Below are 14,248 nucleotides of genomic sequence, written 5' to 3' on the forward strand. Positions count from 1 at the left end.
TCAGAGGGCCACTTCCAACCACAGCCGGTAGTGGTTGCTTATGTACCTCGGGGAAGGAACCCACCAGACACAATAGTACTTCCCTGTGTGTCTGGACACCCTTCTCAAACCCTGCTTGTGCTTTTTAATGCTGCCTTCACCAACAGCGAGTCTCTGTCATGACATGCGGTACAACAGATTTATTTTTCAGCCTTTTGTTTTAAATCTACCCCTGGCGGGGTGGGTGCCCAGCACTTGGGAGGGCATTCCAAGCAGCGTCCACCAGGCCTCAGGGCCCATCCCTCAGCCGTCAGAAGACCTCTCCGGGCGTGGCGAACATTCAGAGTAAATTAAGGCAGACCCGCAGGGGGCACTGCCGGGGCCATGCCGCTGAGGAAGGACCAACGCCCGGCCCCTGCCACCCGTCGGCCGCCCCCAAACGGCCGGGCGGGGCGAAGCGGAGCACCCACCCTCCTCCTGTGCAAACGGGGGCGGAAATGTCGTCATAGGAAGGCTCGCTCTCCTCCCTCCGTGGAGGAAGGACCGTTTTCAAGATGGCGGCGCCGGAGGAGCGGCTCCTGTCGGACGGGGAAGGCGGCGCCCTGGGTTCGGCTCGGCTCTCCCCGCCCCCGGTTTCGGAGCCTCCTGAGGCTCTGGCGCCGTTGGAGCCGCCGCCTCAGAGCAACACGCTTATGGGGCTGCCCATCGTGGCGATCGAGAGCATCCTTAGCTTCCTGTCCTACGATGAGACGAGCCAGCTCCGCCTGGTAGGGGCCGGAGAGGGGAGGCGGCGGGGCGGGCGAGCAAGGAGCGCTGCTGCAGCCGGGACCCGGGCCCGCCGGGGAAAGCCTACCTCACTGGCCGGGGGCCGCCGGCCCCGGGGCGGGAGCAGAGCTGCGAGGAGGTGGGGAGGTGTCGGCAGCGGCCCCGGTCGCCCCCAGCCGGGCTACGGCTCTCGCCGGGGAAGGGGTGGGATGGGATCGGATGGGATGGGGCTTTCTCCCTTTCCGATCGTCGGTTGCGGGCGTGTAGGCGTGTGCCTCTATACACGCGTTCCTAAAGGTCTTATCATCTTCTCTTTCATTCCGTTCATCCTCTGTGAGAAATTACTGGGTTGCCGAAAGCTTCTTTCTCCTAGTGACTGCTTTTCTTGGGGGTACTAGTCTATTGTGTCATTACAGAGCTTGAAGCCTGCAAGTGTAGGAGATAGTGAGTATGCCTTTGCCTCCCTGAAGAGCTGCTTTCTTTCTCCAGTCATAGTAGTAGATCTAATAAAGATACTACCTCTTCTTTTGAACTTAGTAATGCCAAAAATATTTTTTAAAAGCACACCTGTCAGTGTGGAGATCAGTGATTATCAATCTGCAGCTGCCTCCAGAAGAAGCCTGATGTTTAAACTGTGACATAATATGATAAGCTGCTATCTTACTGAATTTTTCATGAGGCTGTAAATTGAATAATAGTGAGGGAATTAATGCATAGCTTACGTAAGCCTCAGTAAACTCACATATATTGTTTCTATTTTAAGAACTCTATTAGTCTAAACTGGATAATATTACAAGCACATTTCTTCAGAAAATGAGATTGCATGTGTCCTGGATCAGCAACCTGAAGTGTTGCATCCTGACTGTAACTTTAAACTGGAAGCTGTTCAAGCAGAAAATGTGTTCTTGCACTGCACCAAGTACAAAGTACCTAAGTATTTCTAGCATGTTATCAGTCCACTAAAGACTTTTGCCTCTTCTATGAGAGGTGGATCTTAGAAAAAGATGATGGTACTGCCTTTTACAGTTGCAGCCTCTGCTTCTGAGTGCTTAGAGTTTGAGTGAAGGGACATTCAAGTACCTACCATATGCTCTCTGCATATGCTTAGCGTTGCATGCTCTGTATTGCAACACTAGGCATAGCCCTTTGCCACCACCTTCCTCTTAAACTTTTTAAGTGGCAATACCTGTGGGAGCTATCCCAGGCAGTAGAAGGGAGTTTCTTGTCCTTCTCTGGGGTTAAGTTAATGGTTGTCAACAGTGAAGTTGACAATAGCAAAGATGGTGGTGGTCAGTGTGGTCAATGCTACTTAAGTAAGTAAAATGCAACACTTCTGTGCTCCTTACATAGCACTTGCAAGTTCATTTTTTGTTTCCAGAACACTGACCCCTTCAGAAGTTTCAGAAATACACAAAACCAGGCTGGATAAATACCAACTTGGACACACATGGAACAGTGCTATACGTAAAGTGAAGGAAAGTACCCAGTTGGTCTTTCTCTGTTTTAGTTCTTGATACAGTGAGAGCCAAGAAACTTAATATCCATCAAATTCCTTACTGTGCCCTTAAGCACATCAGAAGGCATTATGAGTATTCTTCTGAGAAGGAAGTACGCTTGTCTTTGTTAACCAGCAGTAATGGAAAGAATCAAAACCCTTCGAAGTTTGACCTAGTCAGAAGTGTAGCTCATACCCACATAAGCTTGATGGGCTAGGTCTTTTGAGTGGCCATTCAAGAATTAAAGGTGTTCTTTTTGGCCATTCACATTGAGGAAGAGGCTGAATGCTGTTGACAGAATTAAAGTAGCCTTTAAAAATAGCGATGCCTGTGTGTAAATTCATAAGGAAATGTCACCACTTTCAGATTTTTAAAGGCTGCAAGTAGCCTTGGGAGACACATTTGTATTCCTGCTCTAAGATCTGTCTGCTGTTGCTGCACAAACAGCAAATTTTATTCTCTCTGAGATCTGACTTGAGCTGCTTATCAGAGATGCATGGGTGTGTCTTAGAATGAGTAGTATTCTGCAAAAGATACATTGCAAGACTGTACTAGTTGAATGACAGAGATTAAATTGCTTGGGTCTCGTGCATATTGAAAAACGTGCCCGAAAGACCCTTAGAATGTGTTGCTCTGTGGGATAAAGCATCATGAGGAAGGCAGGAAGATATGATGCAGAGCTTCAGTCAACCTTATGTTTGATCATACAGGCATAGATACAATGTGAGATTCCCTAAGCTACCACTTTGATTCATTCTCTGTGTCTCAGCATTGAAAGAAACGGGTGTCTTCTCTTCTCTGAATCACCTTACCTCACTGATAAGGAAACAAAAGGCAAAGGAAAACAAAACACAAACCCCAAACCAAACCAGAAAATAAATAAAAAATCACAACCTCAAACAAACCACAGCAAAACCTTTGAGATGAACTGGTTTTGGATCTAGAGTCATACAAGAAGACAAACTAAGTAGTTGGTTAGATGAGAGTACATAGAGCATCAACAAGTTTTCAGATAAAAGTAGGAGAGGGAACCTCTATTGATTATATGGAGCATAATGAGGAGCATAATGTAAAGCTGAAGATGTGTGTTTTCTGTCACCAAAGGACAAGGTAAAGCATGTTTCCTGCTTATGATGACTGCCATCAGGCAAGGCAGGACTGTGGGGCCCCTCATTGTGCAAAGCAGCACTTGGCTTTCCTGTGCTTAATGCTTTCTGCTATTCTTGGTGTTACCATATTCAAAGGCATAAATGAGGCACCTACTGATTAAGCAGTGAAGTAGACCTAAAGTAATGGAGACTAAACAATAATAGGTGTTCAGAATGCAGTCTTGTCTGAAATGATGCCTCAGTGCACATCTTGAGTTCTCAAGCTTTTGTTAAGTAAAATAATGAGAGGAAAAGCAGCAGTGTTTCACATTCAACACTTTGTGTTCAGCCCTTTGAGTATTTGCTTCACCTGCTTCATCTGATGGAGAAACACAGAAAACCCAGAAGATCCTTATGCCTGAAGCTGTAATGTTCTGGACAAGCTGCAGCCTAGTTTGCATGCTGATAGGGAAGTTAGCTTTCTTCCAGCTTTTGAAGGCTTCTTTTACTGCGATTTTTTTTAATGACTTGCAGAATCTCTGGAATTTTTGCTTGAGTGGGATAATAATGAAATTCTTATGTTCCAGTTTCTTTTCACTCTCATGTCTGAGCCTGAAAATACACTTCCATTCAGGCTATTACTACAGCAAGTATGATTCAAAACAAATGATCCATAACCTCCTCTATAAACACTTGGAGGAGAAGGTTATCTTGGATTTTGACATGTCAGAAGTGTCTTAGATTTTGGGTGCAAACTTGTACTTGTTTTCTGCACAGCACAAACGAGGACTGGGAGCCTTTGCACAACACTCTTTTAATCTTCCTACAGTTTCAGTAAATCTATTTACAGGCATTTCTGGTTTAAAGGTTCTTGCTGAAATCATCAACATTTTTGTCACTTATACTTTTACCCTAGAAAAGCATTATGAAACATGGTGTCTGCATAGCCTCTTAAGGAAAAGAACATATATTGAATCTAAATAGTTTAGGATATTTTTATCTCTGTTTTGATATTGGTTATCTGTTAGTGAAGCTTGCCAAAAATAAGACATGCTTGAGGAAAGGGAAGATGGTAATATTCTAGCAGATTGTCACTTTAGTTTGTTTACAAATGAAGTGGAAAATGAGTTCTGTCATAGAAGCTGTTATCGCATATAAGTCAGCATGCTAAGAAGCAACCACCTCATTTCCTGTGCACTTGGAATAAATCTCTAACACTGAAATTTGAACACCATGTCTGGTTAGACTAAGCATTTGAAGAAATTCCATTTCTTTCAGCTTTTATGGCTAGAATAAAAAAATACCCATAAAAATTTGCAAATAATAAATATGAGCCAGTTTAACTCTAACTTTCTTATAGTCCATTGCCTAGCTATTATCAAATTGTCTTGGACTGGTATCAGCACTTAAAATGTAATAATCCTATTTTTTTATGTGCTGCTGATTACACAGTCTGAAAGAAATATGTTGTTCTTATAAACACAGGTGCCATGTGATTTTAATAGCGACATCAGGAACCAGCTGAGAATTAAGAGATGATTGGAAAAATAAGTTGCAGGCAAACACTTTTGGTTTCTAGTGGTACCTGCTGTCTGTTTAGTGTTTTGGATCTAGACTGATAATTTCCACAAACATGGGTAATATCCAGAAAGTGGAGGAAATAACTTCATTTATGCATTGTGCAAGCAAATTAGTAAGGTTGTTAAAAACCAGTGTTTAAAAACCGAGTGCAGTTCGTGTTACCCATTACAATTTACTGTCTTGGATGTGGGAGGGCTTTAGCACGCTTCAGGATGGCCCTTGATGCCACCAGGTGTCAGTGTACACATGGCTAAACCCACTCTTCCATGCTTCTTCTGTAGCTAATAGTGTGTCTACGATTGGTTTTCTCTTGTGCTGAGTAACTGTGCAGCTACCACAGAGCCCTTGTGCAGGTATTATTTCATAGTGCAGGGGTTTGGTAGTTTTAGAGCTACAAGTAAGCTGTAAAGTCTTGTGTTCAAAAATGGTACCTGATCTTGGCATCCCTAAGGTAGCTTTGAAGAAGCATGACAGTTTCTTCCTTCCTGTGGCTGAAGGGCCAGTGGTTTCCTTTATACACTGGAGGTGATTTAGCAGATTCAGTGAATATTGGGGAGAGTGCTGACACTATACCTCTGTTGTTGACTTGTCTGATTATCCTGTGACTGTTAACAATTAAGATCCAACACCAGGGAGCCCAGGCAGATGGGCAGCATTTGCTTAATGGTCTGTTAACAGAGATCTGTATGAAAATGGTCAGGTCTTACTCACAGAACTTAAGCTAGCATTGACTAGAGGAAAACTTGCAGAAAGTAAAACTTTTTAAATAGTGCCTTACATATAAAGAAAATAATTGCAGGCTTTTCTAGGAGCAGTGAGAATCTTCTTCCCTAAGGTATAAACGTAGACTTTACAATTATGAATTGAGTTGGGTTTGGAGAGAAGTGTTCATTATTGAAAAAAAAAAAAAAAGGCAAAGCTAATCCTTTGGAAAGTTAGGTCACAGTGGGAATTGTCCCCTTCAGAAAAAAAACAAAAAAAACAAACAAACCCAAAACAAACACAAAACGCAAAAAAAAAAACCACAAAAACAAACAACAAGAAGCCCCAAACAACCAACAACCCAAAAAACATTCAAATAAAACCCAAAACTAGCCAGCCAAAAAACAAACTGATTCCAAAGGACAGTTGGTTCGCTAAGCTCTTACATATTCAAAATTGAATTACAGTTGCTCTAAACTTGTGTAAGGTGGCTTTGTCTTGTAGCTAGTTACTTTGTGAAGATTTAAATTTGTCAGTTTATATCTTTCGCATCTATAAATGTCCTTTCTCCCTAAAACTATGGGGAGGAAATGAGGCTATATGTATCCAACAGAGCAAATAAAAGAATCTGTTAAACAGAGAAGTCTTTTTTTATATATACAAAAAGAATGTTTTTTCACATGCTCTGTATTGAATAAGTTTTTAAATTGAATTATGTCTGTCTTCAAAAACACAGGCCTTCAATGCTCAAAGAAAACTTATTTTTAAGGCCTTTTTTTTTTCTTTTTTTTTTTTTTCAAACTACAAAATAGTAACTTGATCTACCAGAATCCCTCTGGAGACCAAGTTTAAAAGCCAGATACAGGCATTTGCAACTTACATTATAATCTCCACAGCAATTATGGATAATAATAGAACTAACTTGTGGCCTCAATTGAGCCCTAAGTTTTTTTCTTTTTACTTAAATACAGGTTTGTAAGCGAATGGATTTGGTTTGCCAACGGATGCTAAATCAGGGATTTCTAAAAGTGGAAAGATATCACAACTTGTGTCAAAAGCAAGTTAAAGCTCAGCTTCCAAGGTACGTAGCAGTTAAAACTGTAGTTAAACTTAAATCTTCTGGACTCTCAAGCAGCACATTGAAAAGGAATTTCTTGCTGGCTAATTCTGTTTGTATGTCTTGAAAATTTGAGTCAAATTTGTTTTTATTTAATTTACTTGCAAAAGCACCCTGAACCTAAGAACTAATTGCAGAATAATAGTGTGGATGAATGTAAGTTGGTGTCAACTACAAACTGCACTATTGGAAAAATGTCTCTGGTATTCTAAACAGAGAAGACTGGGTCCTGTGTTACTTAACTCCTCTGGCAAAGCAAGCAAGGACTCCTAGGAATGAATAAATGCTGTTCCTTTTCAAGACTAACTGCCTTGGCTGGCTGCTGATCTACTATATTAGGTTTGCATGGCAAGATTTTGGTGTTGCTAAGCTGCTAGAAGCTTCCCCAGTGTCTGACAGAGACAATGGCAGCCAGCTCCAAGACTGACCTTCTGCTGGCCAAGCCCAAGCCTATCAACAACTGTGGTAACATCTCTGTGATAACATATTCAAGAAGGGGTGCAAGAGCAATTGCAGACAGAGGAGTGAGAGAGAAAAAGCTCTGCAGACACTAAGGTCAGTGAAGGATAAGGTACTCCAGGCACCAGAGCAGAGATTCCCCTCCAACTCATAGGGAAGACCATGGTGAGGCAAGCTGTCCTTCTACAGCCCATGGAGGTTAATGATGGAGCAGGAATCCACCTGCAGCCTGTGGAGGACCCCATGCTGAAGTAAGGTGGATGTGCTTGAAGGAGATTGTGGCCCCATAGGAAGCCTGTGCTGACCAAACTCCTGGCAGGACCTACGGACCTGTGGAGAGTGGAGCCCATGCTGGAACAGTTTTTCTGGCAGGACTTTTAATCCCAATAGGGACCCACAGTTAGTGAGGACCCAGAGCCCATGGAAAAGACTCACGTTGGAGAAGTTAGTGGAAGACTGTCTCCTATGAGAGGCACCCAACGTTGGAGCAGGGGAAGAGTGTGAGATGTCCTTCTTGAGGAAGGAGGAGTGGCAGAAACTACATGTGATGATATGACCGTGGCCCCCATTCTCTTGTCCCACTGTGCTACTGGGGGAGGAGGAGGTAGAGAAATTGAGAGTAAAATTAAATCTGAAAAGAGGGGAGGGTTAGAGGGGAAAGCGTTTTTAAAATTGGGTTTTATTTCTCCAATTTGACTGGTAGTAAATTAAACTAATTTCCTGAAGTTTAGCCTGTTTTGCCCATGAGGGTAATTGGTGAGTGATTTCTCCCTGTCCTTGTCTCAACCCATGAGCTTTTTGTTATATTCTCTCTTCTGTCCAGCTGAGGAGAGGGAGAGAGACAGGGCAGCTTTGGTGGGCACCTGGCATCCAGTCAGGGTCAACCCACTATACTTATCTATGATTCTGCTTTAAGAAAAATCAGATATTTTTACAGTGCCAAGGATTAAATGGGAAAGGGAGGGGATTGACATGAGCATTACTGGGAGGTAGTTTCCTTTCCACTAAGTGAAGCTGCTGCTGTGTCCAATCAGATTTCCCAGTCAGAGTGAAGAAAATAGATGCTACTTAGTTCTGTAGGTAACCTTTGTCAGAAGAGTTTATATCTCAACCTAAATTAGCTAGCGCTAATAACATTAAGTTGATGTAATTTCCATGTAGGAATATGGAGGGATAAAAATATGCATACTGATTCAGTGTCTACTGCTAGTTAGTACTAAAACCTTGGTTTTTCAATAGTCTTAAATTACTTGCAGAGTTTATAGATCACATGAGATGTAATTAAGAGAACAAATTGTGTCTAAGAAAGTGCAGTATGCTATTACTAGGTGGTTCTCAGTCTGCATTAGGGTTTTTTTTTCCATAAAGACAGAACTAATGTTAGTGGTTACATTTTCAAACCTCAGAGAATTTTAAGTGTGAAACTAACCTGAAGTGATTTTATGGTTTCATTTTTGCTGACTCATTGTTAAATTGGTGTCACTTAATGGTCTGTCTTGTAGGCGGGAGTCAGAGAGAAGAAACCATTCTTTAGCTCGACATGCAGACATCCTCGCTGCAGTAGAAACAAGACTCTCTCTGTTAAATATGACTTTCATGAAGTATGTGGATTCCAATCTCTGTTGCTTCATACCTGGAAAGGTAAAATATAGATTATAGTATGTGAATGTATATCTGTGTTTAAAAAATATGACTGTGCAACTTAAGCTGGGACAAATATACGTACATATATATATAAACAAATACACATAAACAAATATACTCTGATACTGTTCAGATACTTACAAACCTGTACTCTGCTAAAACCAAAGACCGCCAGTCTGAAATGAATGAACCAGACTCTATGTAAATTACTTATTTTAAACCAAATTTCCATTTTCTCTTAGATTCTTAATTTGTGATGGATGGTTGGCTTGTGGCATATACATCTTACCCAACCTTTTACAAGAAACGTATACAGGGTTTAATGCTGGATTTTGGTTGTACAATACAGCTGGAGGCCAAGTCATCAGAAGATGCAGTACTTTACATTGTGGGTAATACTAAGCAATCAGACAACCAGGAAGATTTTATGCACCTTTTTTAAGGGTCTGAGTACTTCAGATCAGTTGAATTAAAGTATTTAGTATATGGAAACACTGTTCAATGTTATGGTAGATGGGGTATTTTTGTACAGTAGGGGAAATTACATTTAAGTATTGGTGAAGTGTGTTAAATATTAATACTACTGAACAATTTTGGTGTTTCAGAGTACTGCCACAGCATTAAATATAAGTTATGCAAGGAGAGTGTACATTAGAAAGATACCATTGTTGTATGAGTTGTGAAATCAGAATTTCACAGGGGAATTGAGAAAATAATTTTCTGAGGTAGACTGGTACAGCTCAGGGTCAAAAGAAGATTTGTGAACATTAGCCTAATGCTCTATTCATTGATCTTTCCATGTGAGTTTTGGATATGTTGGTATTAATTTTTCATGGGCAGGTAACTAGATTGCACTTGGGTGAATGGAAAAGTTGGCTGTTGGATGCAGGATGGCAGGCATCTTTACATTAAGATAGGCTGCCAGCATGAACTGTGTTTTTGTCTTTTATCAAGAGGTAACTTGATTTCTCTGTAATCTTGTTGATTTTATATTAATTTTAAATCATAGTTAACTGTGAATGCTTATCTGACTTTATGTTTATATATTCCATGTGTTTTAAAAAATGTAATATAGTCAAACTTCAGTCCTTGTTACTCACATAGTAAAAGAAGCGTTGCTTTACTTTTTTTGAACAGTAGACAGAAGGGCAACACTCAAATCTAGGCCTGGGGCACGCAGGAGTTGGGCAAGTGAGCTTACCAGCTGTTTTCCTTGTGAGCACTGAGTCATAAGGACTTTGTATTCTGATGGAACAGCTAAGAAGGTTTCTGTAATTATTGACTTAGTGTATGAGCTTGGTAATGCCACTGCTTTCAGGACAGCTACCAATTCACCAAAAAACCTATTTTGGTCAAGCAAATTCAAGGCTTAGTGTTCACGTACAGTCTGTGGTTCGCCCCCCCTCAATCTACCCTGCTCTCCTCAGGAAATTTCATTTGAATGAAGCTCCCACAGATTTGTCAGGAAGTGAATTTATGTTAGAATATGTGAATCCTGGTTTCAGGTTCAGCACACTGTGTTAAGCTTCCTGGGGACAGCAGAGTCCTGCTGCAAGATTTTACTGTTGAGGATGGCAGGAGAATTTTTTGAGGATGTTTTTGCTAATGGATATAGTATGGGCAAAATTAGAGAAGTTTCTTGTAACCTTGTTGAATGATGAGAGGTGGTAGTCTTGTATAATTTTTGCAACTTTTTAGCTAAGCCTCCTTTAAAAAATAAGATACAATTGTATCATCTTATGATTGTCTGTGTTCTCCAGGAGACTCTACAGAACTGTGCAGAATACCTGTGTCAGTAGTTTTCGGTTTTAACAGACCAGCACCTCTATCTTGACCTGCCTCAGACTATAAATCCTAGATTACACAGCCACTTTTCCATCTCTAGCTCCCCTAATCAAAGAGCTTGTGAAACCTGTTAAGAGGGTGCTTACATTCTTTGCCAGTAGTGGATCAATGTTCTATGAATTAATATAATTTATAAAGAATGTATAAAATTATATTAATTTTGGACTTAATCTGACTTTGAAATATTTTGGATGTTTGGATGTGGACTCTCATAAATATTTAGAACTCTTCAGACTGACATAATGATAATTGTTGTTACTTTATGTGTTTCACAACAGGCTGGGGGAGTAACTGCTCTGCGTTGTTTCTTAGAGTATCTTGCTTCAGGTTCTCCAAAACCCAATTATTGTGCACTGCTGAGTATAGATTATATAATTCAGGAGTCAAATATGGCTGCAGCAAAACAAAATTTCACACAATGATCATTACTTCCTGAGTTTGAAGAGAGATGTTGTGATAGACAAGTGAATAGCTTCTCTGATATGTCACAAACAACACTTCATTTAAAAAATCTGAAGCACACCATGGCATGCAATAGATATGTAGTAAAAATATGCCAGAACTCCTAGAATGATCTGCAATAATCTTGCCTTTATCAGAAAATCCTAATTCTTCTTAAATGTTTTAGGTAATAGATGAAATTTATCGTGTGCTAAGGTATGTAAACTCCACAAGGGCTCCTCAGAGAGCTCACGAAGTTCTTCAAGAACTAAGGGACATTTCCTCCATGGCTATGGAATATTTTGATGAGAAGATTGTTCCAATACTGAAAAGAAAGATGCCTGGGTCAGATGTATCGGGACGTCTGATAGGAACTGCCCCAGGTATTAATTCCAACATATAGTTAAGTTTTATTTAGTTGGGGTTTTTTCTCTGTAAAAGTTGACAGCACTGTATTGTTTTAAGACTCCCTCCCTTAAATGGGAGCTTTATTACATAAATATTGATACTTGTTTCTTAAGAATGCTAACTAAAATTCACTTGCTTTGAAATTTGAGGAGCCTTTGTACTACCAAAAGAACAGTCACTTGAATGTATGTTAGAATTATGCATGGTGTGTATTCATTAAACAAACGCTTTTGTGCCACCAATGAATGAGACTTTATCATTGCATTTGGTTGAAATTTGGCACATGAGATGACAACTTGATGCTTTTTATTTTTAGGACAATCAGCAAATGAATTAGCCTAGGCTGTTGGAGTGTAGAGAGCTAGAATGTATGTGATTATTTTTATTTTTGTGGAGCGCTAATGTGTATGCTAAGAAGCAAAGTAGTTCTGGGTAATAGCAAAAAGGCAATTAAAATGACAATTGGTGAACAATTAAACTGGTCCTTCGTACACTCTGGCTCACAAGAGTTCTGGAAAGTCTGACAAAGCCTGAGGTAGTTGCCTCATATAATGGCCAAAAGCAGCAGATTAGAGCTGTAGTGTTTTCCCTGTGCTGAACATCTTCACAGTTTTTAGGAACTGTGAAATTAACTCTCAGAAAGGATAACTTAAAAATTGTTAAAAACCCCAACAAACAACTGAAAAAAATCAAAACAAAACCCTACATCTTAAGCAAAAATAAGCCTGTAGGCTTATCTGTAGGAGCTGCTTGTTGGTTTTGGTGTGTCCTATGCATCCTTTTAGCCATAAATGTATATACCACCACTTAATTACCCTGTTAATTACACCTCAATTCCCAAAGAAGTATTTCCCAAAACCACAGTTGATCTCAATTGCCTTTTCAAGGCCAAGGCTCAATGTGGCAAAAAAATACCTATCTTGAGGGATAGGCTGAGGGAGGAGCATAACCTATCTAAAGGAGCCCTTTAGTGTCACATAACTGTAGCTATGCTTGCCTCTTAAAAGGAAAAAAAAGGAGGAGGAAGATGACTGTTCTAGGCTGTGCCAGACTGTTCTGTCTTTGTAGTGCTTAGAGTTTGCATCTTTCTTACACAGCATTGCTAGAAGAGTAAAATTATAGAAAGTGATAGTTATCTTTTATGATAGAAAAAGTGAAAGAAATTATACAGTAGCTGTTAGTCTCCTTGATTTGCAGGAACTTTATTAAAATCAACATTCCCAAGCTCAAATTCCAGTATGGTTTTAGTACTTAGGAAGAGTGATTCTAAAGAAGCACGGAAAATAAATCCCCTTCTTCTAAAAAGTAAGTTAAACCGAAATATCTTGTTAAGCCCCAAATCACAAAACTTTAGAGCTTCAGCTGTCTGCAGCTGAGACAGCAGAATTGTACTGCTCTGTTGAAATGTATTTATTTAACTATTCTCTAATAAGTAATTTATAGAAATGTTGTGGGGTTTTGACTTAACATCTGTGATGCTAAGTCTAGAAGACAAAATATTGCTGCTTAACTTTGCAAAAGGAGGGGGGCTTAAATACAGAAAATAAATGATGAGTTGTTGTCTAGCCTACTGAAAATCTAAGTGTTTTTTAAATTACATTAGTTGTACTCTGAGATATCTTATGCTCTTGTTAGACACTTAAATGACTAAATCGCTTTATATGTTCATTTAACTTGCAACCAGTGTTAAGATTTATGTTTGGGGCATAGGGATAAGCAACATACGAAAACCAAGACAAAGGTAGAAATTGTATACCGAAGTCACAGAGGATTAATGACAGTTTTCTCTGAAGTTCCAGGGCCTTCTGCAGCACTGACAACAATGCAGCTGTTTTCCAAGCAAAGCCCTTCAAGACAGGAAGTCACCAAACTCCAGCAGCAAGTAAAAGCAAATGGCACAGGCTTGACGTCACTAAAGCGAGAAATCTCAGAGATTCGCATCAAAGTGCAAGAGCAACAGAAACAACTCCAAGATCAAGATCAGAAACTGCTTGAGCAAACCCAAATCATAGGTGAACAGAATGCCCGATTGGCTGAGCTTGAACGGAAGCTGCGAGAGGTGATGGAGAGTACAGTAGGAAATTCTTCAGGTTCTAACTCAAATGAACAATCTCCTAGAAAACGGAAGGCAGTTGAATCCACAGACTGTCCTAGGAAATCTAAACGCCTTCGGAACAGAAAATAACTTGGGAGTGAATGGCACCTTCAGGAGGATACACTGCTTTAGTAGCCCAAGCAGGTCTGCTTGTTTGGATACTGTGACTAGCTTCATGGTGTCACTTAGGCTGCTGGCTCTTCAAAACACCACTTAGACTTGAACAGTAATTTTCTTTCGTTGAGACTTTTCCCCTGCTTTCTGTATGGGTGGGCCTAATGCACAGAATCTTTAAGAGTTGCAATAGTTACATACTAACCAGACCTGCTCTGTTATGTTTTGAAAGGTTAATCTCTTTCTGTGCAGATGTGTTTGAAGTAAATTTATTTGTGTTTATGCATATGTTCACATAAAATCATAAATAAATTCAGTCCTAAATGACTAAAAAAGTTAAACGTAAAAACAAATGTCCTGTTCACTTGAAGGAAAGATCCACTTGGAAAATCTTGTTTTGGAGAACTTGACCATTTTTGTTACAAGTGACCTTGTCTGGAATGTCTGAAAAGCAGTTAATACTTTTTGGGAATCTCTGTAACGAGTAAAACTGACTTCTGAAGTTATGGTATTG

General features: G+C 40.2%; 1 protein-coding gene across 1 annotated transcript; it reads left to right on the plus strand.

Annotated features, from left to right (window-relative positions):
- The first annotated feature begins 533 nt into the window (after positions 1-533).
- Positions 534-13,988, plus strand: FBXO28 (F-box protein 28). The gene is made up of 5 exons (XM_054397805.1): positions 534-746; positions 6,583-6,692; positions 8,690-8,828; positions 11,305-11,500; positions 13,319-13,988. The coding sequence occupies exons 1-5, from the start codon at positions 534-536 to the stop codon at positions 13,708-13,710; spliced, it is 1,050 nt and encodes a 349-aa protein (XP_054253780.1). The 3' UTR covers positions 13,711-13,988.
- Positions 13,989-14,248: the final 260 nt, after the last annotated feature.

This window comes from Indicator indicator, chromosome 2 (genome assembly GCF_027791375.1).
Source record: "Indicator indicator isolate 239-I01 chromosome 2, UM_Iind_1.1, whole genome shotgun sequence".
NCBI lineage: Eukaryota > Metazoa > Chordata > Aves > Piciformes > Indicatoridae > Indicator > Indicator indicator.

What these genes read in the sequence shown, in the direction of transcription:
- FBXO28 (XM_054397805.1), top strand. Translation starts at nt 534, where the DNA reads ATGGCGGCGCCGGAGGAGCGGCTCCTGTCGGACGGGGAAGGCGGCGCC. An exon ending in GTTAAAGCTCAGCTTCCAAG is followed by an intron (nt 6,693 to 8,689) that starts GTACGTAGCAGT and finishes TCTGTCTTGTAG; the next exon opens with GCGGGAGTCAGAGAGAAGAA. An exon ending in TCTGATAGGAACTGCCCCAG is followed by an intron (nt 11,501 to 13,318) that starts GTATTAATTCCA and finishes TTTTCTCTGAAG; the next exon opens with TTCCAGGGCCTTCTGCAGCA.